Source organism: Python bivittatus, unplaced genomic scaffold (assembly GCF_059951505.1).
Source record: "Python bivittatus isolate LINGU-HERP-01145 unplaced genomic scaffold, Pbiv_v1 ctg000240_np1212, whole genome shotgun sequence".
Lineage (NCBI taxonomy): Eukaryota > Metazoa > Chordata > Lepidosauria > Squamata > Pythonidae > Python > Python bivittatus.
Window position 1 is genome coordinate 2,477,279 of NW_028277051.1, and position 13,046 is coordinate 2,490,324.

Consider the following 13,046-nt stretch of genomic DNA (forward strand, 5'->3'; position numbering starts at 1 on the left):
AGCAAAACTTTGCATCCCAATTTATCTGCTTCGTTTTCATGCTCACAAGCAGATGCTTAAAACTTGTTTGCTGTAGTAAATTTTTAGGGTTAGCCTTTCCTAACCTCTGAGGTATTTTGGCCTACAACTCCCATCATTCCCATCAAAGATGACCGGCTTAAGGTAATCCAACAGGCTTCATGTCATACAGGCAGGGAATTAAAAATGTAGTTAATCAACAGCCTTTTCACAGGGCAGGGTTGGAGTGGGCAAAAAAGTGATAGTAGGGACCACAAATGTGTAATTGAAGCCCCACCTATTTTTTACATGACATGCACGTGTGATGTATGTAAAAGATGGGCAGGGTTTTGATTGCGCAGCGGCAGATGACATAATTTTTTGAACCTTCCCGCAGATGCACTAAGCACCCAGACTCTTCCTACTTTCATCATCTTGGTCCCAGCAAAAAGGACGTCAAGAAAAAAGAAAGCCGTTTTTTTCCCCAGCAGCAGAATGCTAAATCTCTGACGCCCCCCCTGCCCTGTCCCCACTTTTCTCCTGCTGTATTCCTGCAGGCTTCTCTCTCTGATATTTTAATAAAGTTTGCAAATGGTACAGGGCCCAGCATTGGTGACGTTCTGGGGTCCCGGTTGCCTGCCGGTCGAATCTGTATCCCACCGTCTCCAACCGGGTTGCTCCCACTACGCAGATTAAAAAATGTAATTAGCATGGTCCGAGTTGCATAAAACTCCCCTGACAGACGTTAGTGGCTCCTCATTTCTGTGCAGAGAACGAGAGCAGGAGCCTCCAAACTGGGACTCAGGAGGGGTGGAGAGAAAAGGTGCCCGTTGGTAAACCCACAAGTGGCTCGTGGGGGCTGCTCACGTTTCCTCGCCACTCATTCTCTTCTCCACCTCCTCCTGCCTTCATTTCTCTTCGGGGAGTAGCAGGGCTGTCAGCTGCTGGTTGGAGACGCTTTGCTCCTGGCAGGCCCCGGTAGCTCGGCTCAGATAGATGGCGAGTAAGTGCTTACACTGCCAAAAGACCAAATGAAACAGACACCACATTAGCGGCATGGCATGGAAGTAGGCCAGTTGTATAGGAGAAGGAAGCTAACATCTCCAGTTTCCAGCTAACCAGGACTTCAGCAAGAAATCAGGAGGAGTCAGGCAGCCCCTTTTCTAACTAAAAAATGTTATTCCAAGCTACAGCTCACAAAAGCTTCTGCCTTGGAATAAAATGTGTGTGTTAGAAAAGGAGCTGCCTGACTCCTCCTGACTTTTGGCCCCCATAAACTAACACAGCTCTCCTCCTAGAACAACTTCTGCAGATGCCCAGGAATTGGTTCTGCTCCTTTTCACCGGGGGCCTGGGATGGAGCGTGAGAACCTCTCCCTGCAAGGAGCTACACCCTCTCCCCCCCTTGGAGAGACCCTGCCCTGCAGGTTCCCACTGTTTCACGTGCACAGGATGAGCTCCAGACTTCATTGTCTTCAGAGGAAATTTCAGTGGAGCTTTGGTTGACCATGATAAACATAACCCCCTTTGATTTCTTAGGGGGATCCTATAAGCTAGGAGTCTCATTCCCATCAGACTTCTCATACTAAAGCCCTCTTAGCCATCCCACCCAACCAACACTTGCAGGCGCTGCCCTGCCTAAGGACATGGGGTGAGTTTGGGCCTTGGAAGACACTCAAGAATTCCTCAATCTGTTTTCAGAACTACCTACTAATTCCCTCCGTCCCAAAGTTGGCCATTTGGAGTTCTTGAGAGGCTTTGAGCTTTGATGCCCGTTCTCCTTTGAAAGTGTCTAGAAGGCACGAGGTGACCTTGGTCTAGTCCATCTCTTCTCCCTCTTGCAGGGTGGCCCTAGCAGGGTCTTCTCCAGTAGACTCAGGACAGAAAGTTCCTCGGAAGCCACCTCCTCCACCTCACACTGCATCCTCTCTCTCTTGCCTGCTCTGTTTTTGGCCCACTGAAGTACAGCCCAGAATGGGAGCAAGCAAAAGCCAGAAATCATTAGTATCATGGCTCTGAGTGAAGCACTGCCAACCATCTGCTTTTTCATAGTCAGCCATAGATGGAAGAGCTGTGGCAACTCCCTTCCTCTCATGCCTGGAATGGCCTTTCTCATCTTGGGGGCGGGGTGGGGGGAGAAATGAACCGAGATCTTCTCTATGCAAAGAAGCTCTTCCTCCAGGTAACCAGACCCCATTTCCCCAGCACGTCATCTTCTTTCAACACAACTGTTTCCTCCCTTGCAAAAACTGGGTAAAAGATACACAATGGGGAGAGTGAGTCATTGGCCACATCAACTATAGATGCACGTTGCTTCCCTAGCATGCCCCTGCCCCCCGCAGCCAGCTTCCTCCAGGGCACAGCCCTCCCCAGCCCTGCCTGGCCCACCCTCCCCTCCCCTCCCCTCCCCTCCCCTCCCCTCCCCTTCCTGAATACTCACCACAAGGTTGTCTCCTTTCCGCAAAACTGAGAATGTGAAAGCCGGGCAACTGCAGAAGTGGCACGATGCATAACAAGTGTAGAGTTTGCCTGAGCTGCCAACCACCTGTGAGTGGAAGAAAATGTTATTTTTAAAAAGTTAAAAAAAAATCAGTTCGGATTTTTTAAAAAGGGAAGATACGTTTCTCTTAGCACAGTAGCCTGATTACTATTATAGGCTGCGTACAGCGTGCAGCCACACGCTCCTTTATCTAGTTTCCCCCCCCCACCTGGTGGCCTCCCAATGTTAGACTACAACTCCCATAATCCCCAGGAGAGTGGGTGGGGAGAGGCAGCATGCCCTAAGTTGCATTTGGGCAGCATGCACCGCCACCTTGAAAAATAAATAAGTAAATAAAACCAGGATTCCTCCCAAGTGGATAAACGGCATTCTAGTCCTAATCAACATGATTGAATGGTCTGATCAGTGCCACGGCTGAGGCAATATACGAAGAAATATATTGTATTTAGTGGGAAATGCAATTTGAATTAGCCCCTTTTTCATTGACTTAAAAGGCTCATGATTCAAATTAATTCAACTTTCCTCTGTGAAAGGGGGGTGGGAAAGGAGAGTGGGGGGAACTGCAGGCCAATTGCTGGAGGTATAAAAAGATTCACAGTGAAAAAGGGGAACGGTTCAAATCTCCGTCAGCCGCACAGCTTGCTGGGTGCGTGAGAGCAGCTGGGGGATTTTCACCCGAACTCCCTCACAGCGTAGGGGTGAAAGTAATCCTGCCAATGGGCAGCGATCCATTGGCGCTACCCTATGGGAGGGGGTGGACGGGGTGGGGGATAACTGCCCCCCAAACAGATACATGGGAAACGCCATTCCGCAGCCTGGGAATCCTATCGCTGGGGCCACAGACCGGGTGGCTCCATTTTTTTATGAAGAACTTCTGATAACAGAAACAAAGAAGAATACGCGTGGACTGAAGTGGTGTCATCTGTTTGGAATTTGGAACTACCTGGGAAGAACTCTGCAAACACCTTTCCTTATCTCTGGAGGGACAGGAGAGTCCCAAAGGGAGCATCTGTGCCCGCGACACGCAACTTAGGAAAAAGTGGCCCGGTGCCCCACAGCCCCGTTTACTCCAGTGTATCCTTCTCGGGCACAGGTCGGGGAAGGGTTCCGGCTAGCTTCTGCCCAGACGGAGCTGCCAGCAGAAGACCCGGCCGGAGATGGGCAGACCCGGCCCTCGTGTTCCCCATCCGGTCTGCCCTGAAACGAATCCAGCTCTCTTGCACCGCCCCCCCTCCCGCCTTTGGGACCGACAGCCAATATTTCAGCCTGGCAGATTTAATCCACTTATTTCTGCCCTGGGGCAGGCTGCCACGAGAACAAGAGGTAATTAAGATGAAAGTCATCTTCAAAAACAAAACAGAATAAAGGAGATAAATGGAGGGAAGCAAAGCAGCAAACTGGAGGCTGAGGGGGGGTGTTGGGGGGAAAGAGCTGCTGGGCTTGAAAGAAGAACATTGCTCCGCCCCAGGCAAAGGCCCCCCACCCTAGGAGCCACCCGGATTTTTCCAGCAAAGCCAACGAGGCTGGGTTTCGGATGCAAAAACTGCTGGCTGTTTTTGTCCCGGAGATTCGTCAGCTCCGATGAAGATCTTCTCCTGCCAACAGGGGCATCTTCGAAAGCCACAGGGGGATCTGCTGATCCCGAGACTCGGACCGGCAGAGGCTCTGGGCTGTTTCCGTGGGTGGGATGGCCGCCCATCCGTCCTTGGAGCAACCGAGAACAGCCTCGCTCTGATGCTCTGAAGACAGCTTTTGCATCGGGAATCTTCTCCAGACCAAAATATTTGAACCTCTTTCGATTCTCCCTTCTAGGAATTCATCTCTAGCTCAGTGTTTCTCAACCTTGGCAACTTGAAGACGGGTGGACTTCAACTCCCAGAATTCCCCAGCCAGCAATTCTGGGAGTTGAAGTCCACCCGTCTTCAAGCTGCCAAGGCTGAGAAACACCACTAGCTCCTTTCTATAGAAAGCTTCATGAAGTAGTCTATTTCCCTTCGTTGGAGGTCTTCCCACAGAGGCGGGAATGAATTCTAAAATGAGAGGCCAACTCTCTCTCCACCCTTAAGACTCTTGAGGACTAGAATCTTAAGAGAATTTCAGCATTTCCTTTCCCAGGGCTGGGCGATTTCTGGTTAGTTCTTACTGTCAGGAAATTTCCTCCTCGTATCTAACCAAAACTTCCTTCCTGTTGGCCAGTCTCCTTCTGCAAAAATTCAAGAAGTAGATCTTCCTCTTCCAGCCTCAAAGCTTCCACCGCCTGATCTTTCCATTCAGTCAGCCCACATTCCTTAGTTTGACACATGGCTGTTGCATGTAGCTGATGGAGAAGCCTCAGGTGGAGGGAGAGGCCCGCGTCCAGGATGGGGCGTCCAGGGAGAAGGTGGTCTTGAAAAGGCAGCCACCTGGTCGTGGGTTCTTGGCATCCTTGGGGGTCCTGCTTGTAAGTCAACTGCAACGGGCGAACACGCCCATCTTCTGCCCCTTTCCACTGGGAAGTCTGCCAGTGCTTCATAAGAATTACAAAGGGGCTTCGTGAAACATGATCATATTGGTTAAAAGGGGTTGGAGACAGCTGTCACCTTCAAATGCCACTCATCTGTTGGGCAAAGTCCTGAATCAAATCAAATCTTTATTACGGTCATAGACCACCATAAGGAAACTCCCGAGATATTAACTGGGGGCGAGGGGGGCTGTCTTACCTCTGCCTTCTGGCAGTTCTCATTACAGTCTCAATCCCGGATCTTATCACAGTGGGTGAAGTCTTTATAATCAATGCAAGAGAGCTGACAGCAGGTGGATTGGATGACCTCTAAGTTCCCTTCCCATTCTATGTGAGTCTACCATACAGAGCTGTTCCTCTCGGTCTGGTCACTGATGGAGAGTCCATTTCTTCTTTGCTGAAAAAATCCTTGTCCTTCTGTTCTGCCCTTCCCTCTTCTTCCCCTGAGGTTTTAGCCACCTTGCTCCTTCCCACCCCACTGGACGACAACACAATGTTTGTGGTCCTGAGGGAGTTAAATGCGCAACCAGTCAGTTCTCTTCAATGAACAGATCCCGTGAACTGACAGGGCGCTGGCTGGGTCACCAGGAGGGGAGAACAGGCAGAGAGGATCTGGCTGGGCGTCACACATGACTTCAGAATAGCAGGCGTATTTGCTCTGTGAGACCCTGGACCAGATGGCCTCCCTTTTAACTCTAGGATCATGACCCAGGCCCTCGCATCTGGAAGACATGAGTGGGGAAGGTTGCTCTGCAATATGTCAGAGAAAGGCTACCACCAAGGCAGTGTTTCTCAACCTTGGCCACCTTAAGATGGGTGGACTTCAACTCCCAGAATTCCCCAGCCAGCATGGTTGAAGTCCACCCATCTTAAGGTAGCCAAGGTTGAGAAACACTGCACCAAGGGGACAATTTATAAATAACATTATTTTAGCATATTCTAAGCTGGCTAATCGGCCAATGGAGGAACCTTCTGCACAGGGAGCTACAATGGAAATAGCGCTCAATAAACATCAGCCAGCATGGGCAGAAAATTAAAGCTCACCTACTACGCTCAACAGCCTCCTAAAGAGGCTCAAAGAAAGTGTAGGAGGTGAGCCGTGTTAATCTACGGGAGTCTAAAATCAGAAGGAGCGGAGCAACGGCCTTTCTGAGGAACAGAGGTTATTCAAAGGCATGAGCTGCTACCAGGCTCCTCCTGATGTTATGCTCAAGGCAAGGGCATGTGTATGTGGGCTGGCAGGGCAGAGGGGGGGTAGGAGAAGGAACCGCACCTGATAGACTGTCCTCCCGCTTGGGGACACGAACCGTGTGACTGACTGGCGGTCCACCAAGTCCAGGGCAGGGACGACTGAAGTTCCAAAGACAAACCTGAGCCTAGGGAGAAGGGAGAGAAATCAAAGGGGATATGAAAAGCCTGAAGTCCCCCCTCTGCTGATCCCACTCCTCTTGTTCTGAAGATGCCTTTAAAACTTGGGGCAGCTCTTCTTCACAATGGGCGCTCAGCATTTAAAAAAAAAAAAGAGAGTAGACAGAATAAAAGGTTTCAGGGCCAGATGGGAGCCTGAAGGTTTTTATCTGCCTTGAGCAAGGAATGAAGCCAAGAGGATCATAATCACTCCTTCTTAGAACAATGTTAGGGTTGCACAAGAGGGAAATTGTAAGCTCTATAGCAGTGTTTCTCAACCTTGGCCACTTTAAGATGCGTGGGGTTCAACTCCCAGAATTCCCCAGCCAGCAAGGGGAATTCTGGGAGTTGAAGCCCACGCATCTTAAAGTGGCCAAGGTTGAGAAACACTGCTGTATAGGCAGAAAGACAGAGCAAAAGAAATCACAGTAATTGTATTAATAAAGTAATTTATTAATGAAGTAATTTACTTAAATTAATAAAGTAATTTATTTAATTCACTTGATGGCTGTTGTTTCCAGCCTCTTCTGGAAGTTCAAGGGGTCTGATGTAGGAGTCTCCTTTTATCCTTTACCCACTCCCATGGGTACGTCAGATTGGAGGTACGTCAGATTGGAAGAGTGGGATTACCTCCCTGTGTTTCCTTTATCAGGAACCCTGGAATATGGTGCAGCAAACAAGCTGGAATGGACCCTAAATAACTGAGCATAGTACAGAGGAAGGAACGGGAAGGAAAGCAGGCTTGAACGCAGCCATTTTCCGGGTCACTTGCAATGAGTGACCACTTTGGCCAGGAAACCAATGAGGGCAATATGGATTTTGGTTTGCTTCTCCTTGGGGGCATCTGTTTTCCTACTCAAGCAAGGCTAGAGTAGATGTTTGGCAGGCGAGGGACTTCAGCAGAATTGCCTGCTTGAGAAGTGCTGCATTTTTCCAAAGTTGAAAAAACCATCTATTGCAGAACCCCTAACTTGCTAGTGACACTATTTATGCTGTTGGTCCCAATTAGCGAGAGGACCCAGTCAACTAGCCTAACAGATCAGGAAGCCATTCGTTTGGGCTCATACCTTGCATCGGCTTGGGATCGGGCAGGAGATATGGAGGCGTGCAAAAGGTCACTGGTGAGCCACGTCAAACGGGTCACGTGGCAGTTGAAACGGGAAGGAGGTGGCCAACGGGAAACGGGGCCAGTTTAAAACCAGCATCAGATTTTCTATTCCGGGAAGGGGAGATCTAATTCCATCCCAGCCTCCAGGATAAAACTCAAAGGATTTGATGCACAGTAGAGAACAGCTGATCCTAATCTGGACATCAGACTTGCTCAAGGCCTAGCAGATGGACCTGACCTCGAAAGCAGAGGAAGGTGAGCAGATAATCCTCTCCGTGGAGCACAGGGATGAGAAGCTGGTGAGCAACGGATGATTTCGGAAAGCTCCAGGATCCCTGGCCCTCCTGAACAAGGGCATTTACAAGCCAGGACCTGCCGTTTCATCCTCTCTTTTTCCAGTTGCGCCCCTGAAAGGTCTTTTGTCTCTGCATCACCAGGAAGTTGGAAGAGAGGCTGGGAGGGAAACAGAACGGGGGGATGGGGGGAATGGAAGAAGGAAGAACCGTATGCCAGCTATGCGATGGGAGCTATCTTTCAGCAGTCACCTGGCTTCCTGTTTGGGAAGTGGAAAACACGTAGGCCCTTTATGCAAGTCTCTCTCTGCTTGGGTGGTGCCCATTCCCAGGGAACCCCCAATCTCTCCTCCCCCAACCCTTCCACCTCAAGGTTTTGTCCTGAATAGCAGAAAACCAGGCACCGAATTTTACTGGAGCATTTCTCACCAGTTGCAAAGGGTAGCACGGCCATTTAAAAAAATTAAAACAAACCTTATTTGCAATTAAAACAAACCTTATAGACCATTTTTTTAAATTGACAAAGACTTTCAAAGCAGTTGAAAATAAAAACACTCCGTATTTTTTTTTTAAATGTCAAATATTCTGAAGGGATTGGTCACGTGAGGACTAGAAACTTTATTTTTATTTAGGGAAGGCCAAACAACCACCAGCAGACAGCCACTCGAGCGCTTTATGTACCTGCATAATGTTATACTCAAAAGATGATCTCTGAGACTTTTCTTGCCCTCAGTGGCTTGGAATGGCAGCAAATTCTCGGCGAACAATTTCACGGACCAGGGTATCTGCAGGGTAGGGTCAAAAACGTCCAAATGGCAGCCATGAAGGTGCAATCGAAACTCAGTGGGTGGTGCAGCCATCACACTGTTGTGGTGGCCATCTTGACTTTTTTGGCCCCACACTCTGCAGACACCCCTGCTCGTGTAATTAAGAGTTATGCAAGAGAGCTACAAGGAAGGAAATGGGCAGACAGACCACCAAGGAAAACAATATTCCTTGATGGGAACTTTAAAACCCACGTGCAACTAATGTGCCAACCACAAACACGTTTCTGCTTCACAGGTCTTTGCACCTAACTCTTGAAAAACAACATTTGAAGGGCTGAAAGCTGTTGCAGCCGTTGCAAAAGCCACATGCAATAACTGAAGGCCACCGTCCCTGAAGCAAACACCGCTGAACGCAGCTGGGGCTCACTTCTAAGCCAACGAAAGGTTTGGAGCATGACTTGCCTATTAAAAGCACCCCGTTGCAGCACCACCTTCGCTTTCGAACCCTGGTTGCAGTTCTTGTGCAGAACCCATAACTGAAGAGCAGCAGAATTTATTTCCCAGAATAAAAAAGTCAGAGACTGAATTTGGACCCTTCCCTGTGCTGGGGCCTTCCTCTGGCTGGAAACACCTCTCTTAGCTATGGCTCAAGTCTGTCGGGGCCTGCTTATGCCTCTTTTTGGTGGCTGTTTGCAGAGTGGTGGGGGGGTCGCAACAGGAGGAGGACAGAGGAAAAGGGAGAACATCAGGGCTGCAGGTGTTCTGGCCAAGGGAGACTGTAACATCTCCAGGGCTGATCATAAATCACTTGGGTTGCCCTAGCCAAAAAGGTTGTTCTCTCAGCCAACCATCACCCCCTTTCTGTGCAATGGGATGATAACCACAGCTACTTCTCTGGGTCCCTGTTCTTCATCAGGGTACCAGGAGAAAAGCAGCAGGCTGTAAGAAATTCAATCTGTCCAATAAAACTCCAAAATTATCAGCCCTGCGGAGATGATCTATCCCATCTTGCCAAGAGTTACTGCTCTGGCATGGCTTCCTTCAGATCAGTTTCCACTGAGAACCTTCTCCTTTCGGCATCACATGCAACTGGAGGGGGCAGGAAGGAGCACCCCGTCACGTAGCTCTGGCCCTTAAATTCCCACCCTCTCTCAAATGTGAATAGATCGTTCTCTCTTTTATTAGTTTATTCATTACACTTCCTTCCTGTGACAGCGATGCAGCATCACCAGATCCCAGAGGAACTGTGAGGCTTCAGATCTGTCCTGTCCCAAGGGGCCACTCAGGCAGATGAGTGGTGGGACCATTTCTGACAGAAGGGCATTTTTCGCCTCCAACAGTCAAAACCTGTGATGGGTGCGAGACCGAAGCACATCTGCCGTTTCCATTTAGAAGACAAACATGGCCTTATTGGGCTCTCTGAAAAGCTCTAGGAGGGCTTTGTGTTTAGATGCTGGTCCTCATTTCAAAACAAAAAGAGGGTGAATTGAAAAACAAAAAGGCAGCAAAGTACTCACGCCAGAAGTAGGTCATCTGAAACTGCAAAAAAAGGAAGAAAGCAATGTTAATTTCTGACCAGGGTCCTGAGTAGATAGAATAGTTTGAATAAGTTGGCAAGCAACTTTGAAATCACACTGGTAAAATGAAGAGAGCTTCAGTGGGAGGAAATTAGTTTTCTCATGAAAGGAATGAGCAACACTCTGTTCCTGAAAGCTATTTGAGAATCCTTGGGGGATTCCGCAGCCATTCATATCACTTGGCACTCAAACAGGCTACCCGGTGGCAGACGTGGGGTTCTGATTAAAAAAACCCAACTCCCTAAAGCAGAAGAGGGCAACCTCCCCCAGTGCCCTGAGATTACGGAAATTCAGCCACATCATCTGATTCCCCCATTCTTTGCCTCAAAAATGGGAGTGGGAGGCACACCTCCCCCAAGCCTGCAAAATGTGGCTGCCAAAATGGACAGATTTCTGCTGCGTAGATGCAGAATGGGGGAGTGCTTGAGGGATTTAAGGGTGGAAATAAGAGTGGGATGCCTCTAAGAAGCCATTCATTCCCATTCCTACCCCTAACCTGCTCCTCCTGGCCCACAAATAGCAGGCAAACAAGGGGATGAAAGAGGCCACCTGCTCGCCCTTGAGATAGAGGTGGGATTTGAACTGGCAGCTTTCTCTAGCACAGCAGGTTTTCTTAGCTGCGATATGGCTCTAGTTCTGCTGTATAATTATTCGGAACCTCCATATGCTGTTTGCAGCAGAGGCAGGCTAGAGAAGTGGCTTTTATTTGCCAGCTGATTTAAGAAGATGTTCTGCCTTTCATATATTCCTATAAATGTCAAGATTCAGAAAGTGCACTTGATTTGTCCAAGCAAGGTGCTGCTCAGAAGGTCAGTACCACCTTGGCAGATTCCCAAAAGCCAAACCAAATCAGACTTGGTGAGCATTTGGAGGTGAAACCACGAGGAGGTGCCAAAGCTGTAGACTCAACTGGCAAGTCCAAAAACCCCCCAAAGAAGGTGGCAAACCCCTTCCATAGAGTTGCTGAACAACCCGGCAGAGACGTGTCAAGCTCAACTTGAAGGGGACATTTCTTTCGCTCATCAAGAATGGTAGTTTGATTTCAGCCCATCCGTTTTACTAATACACCCGCTGGTTCAACAGGAACCATGGAGGATGAAGAACAGGCATTTGGAGCAGAGAATTTATTCTCTGTGGTTTATTGAAATAGTTTCCTAATCCAGCATACGGGGCATAATACTTCTTCCCTGTCCGCTGAAATCAGCCGCCAAGAGAGAAAAACCATTTGCGCCAGCCACCCTGACCTCCTTGCACAGAATGATCCCACTGTTCCCTGATGCTTTGGCACTCTCTGCTGGTCACCATCAGGGATTTTAAAGGTTCCCTTGTGGCTATTTCACATCCAGCTTTCAAGGAGACACTGGGGAGTGGATAGATCACCACCTACCCTGGGAGGTCTCGCGGAAAGCCTTCTGTATCTCTTGCAGCAATTCTTCTGCTATGGCGGGCAGAGCAGCATCCATCTTGAGAGCAGGGCGTGGGTCCTCTTTCCCCTGGGAGGAAAAAAAAAAGCACAGGGTTGTTTATAATGAAGGAAATGAGAAACCATTTATTTTAATTGAGCAAGAGAGAGAGAGAGACAGGGAAAGAGACAGAGAATCCCTCACCCCCTATTCATCCTTAATTAGTCTCATGTTTTGTTTCTTTTTCATTAAAAGGGAAGAATTTTCAAATATCCTCCAACTGCTGACAGCATTTCTGGAACACCAAGCCCGACACTTGTTTATTAAGGGTCATCCTTATTTCACATCCTCTAAAGCCAGATGGTTTTAATAATAATGATGATGATGAGAATAAGAATAAGAATAAGAATTCCTCACCCTCTTGAACCAGACGTGACCTGTATATCAACTCTGCCTTCTCATTAGCTGGGTCACAATGAAAAATGATTAAATGGCAGGAAGGTACAACTTGAAGAGTCTGGTCTCTCAGGTTTTCTCCATAATAGAGGGAGGAGGTGAAATCATTGGAGCTGAAACCGATCCCCGAAGCCTAAAACCAGACACCTTTTGTCAGTTTCATCCCTACTACTTGCTTTTGTCCACTGGATGACTTAAGCCTTTTCAAAGGTGGAGGGGAGGTTATGTGAATCACCTGCTAAATATCTACATGCAGGGCTGTTGTTAAGAGCCAGGACAATAAAGAGGAACTTAGAAATGGAATAAAATGATTCATTACAGATGTAGCCCACAGACCATCCACCTAATTATGTGTTCATAAAAATCTATCTTTTAATTACCATACTATATTTAGCTAAAATGAAGACAACCATACATTTTTGATAATCTTTATTCCCCCAAAATGAAGATTAAAAAGCAAAAATTTGCCTGCCCCTTTCCTGTACTCTCAAGAAATCCAAAATAATCCTCCCATTTTATTGAGAGAGAGAGAGAGAGAGAGAGAGGGAGAGAGAGGAGCCTAAACTTTATATATCATGTCATTATGCAGACACACCTCAAAAAGTATTTGTTTCCACCCACATGAGTTTGGGAGGGCCCTGTTAAAAGGGGTTAATTTTCTCATATTGTGAATGCCTCCACTTTGGAGCCACCTGTTAAATTACTATTTTCTGCAATGACTCTGAACAAGGAAGGAAGCAAGGAGAGAATAGGAAACAGAGGGAAAGATGAGAGAAGGGAAGGAGGGAGGGAGGGAGGAAGTGAAGAAGGGAAATGGGAGGAAAACAAAGAGCATGTAAGAGGGGAGATTGGGCATCTGGCAGCACCTCCCCACCAACTTAATTCCTAGTATTTTAGGAAGGGCCAGGTATCAGCATCACCCACTTGTTTCCTCTTTCCTTCTTTCCTTCCTCCCTCCCTCCCTTCCTCCCTTCCCCAAGGGGGAAAATCCATTAAGGAAAAGAGAAAATAATGCATAATGCCTGAAACATCCAAAGTT

General features: G+C 48.1%; 1 protein-coding gene across 3 annotated transcripts in view; it reads right to left on the reverse strand.

The window, feature by feature from the left end:
- Positions 1-4: 4 nt before the first annotated feature.
- ZSWIM7 (zinc finger SWIM-type containing 7) overlaps positions 5-13,046 on the reverse strand; it is a 17,316-nt gene continuing 4,274 nt past the window's right edge. Inside the window, exons 1-6 of one of the 3 annotated variants that reach the window (XM_025171238.2) lie at positions 11,536-11,641; positions 10,089-10,110; positions 7,750-7,964; positions 6,270-6,372; positions 2,437-2,541; positions 5-1,013 (exon numbers count right to left, since the gene is read on the reverse strand). In XM_025171238.2, coding sequence (XP_025027006.1) covers positions 906-1,013; positions 2,437-2,541; positions 6,270-6,372; positions 7,750-7,895 — 462 coding nt within the window. In that variant the 5' untranslated portion in view covers positions 7,896-7,964; positions 10,089-10,110; positions 11,536-11,641 and the 3' untranslated portion in view covers positions 5-905. Of the gene's footprint in view, positions 1,014-2,436; positions 2,542-6,269; positions 6,373-7,749; positions 7,965-8,485; positions 10,042-10,088; positions 10,111-11,535; positions 11,642-13,046 lie in introns of those variants that run through there. The other 2 variants (XM_007435275.4, XM_088138768.1) reach the window with 2 other exon arrangements.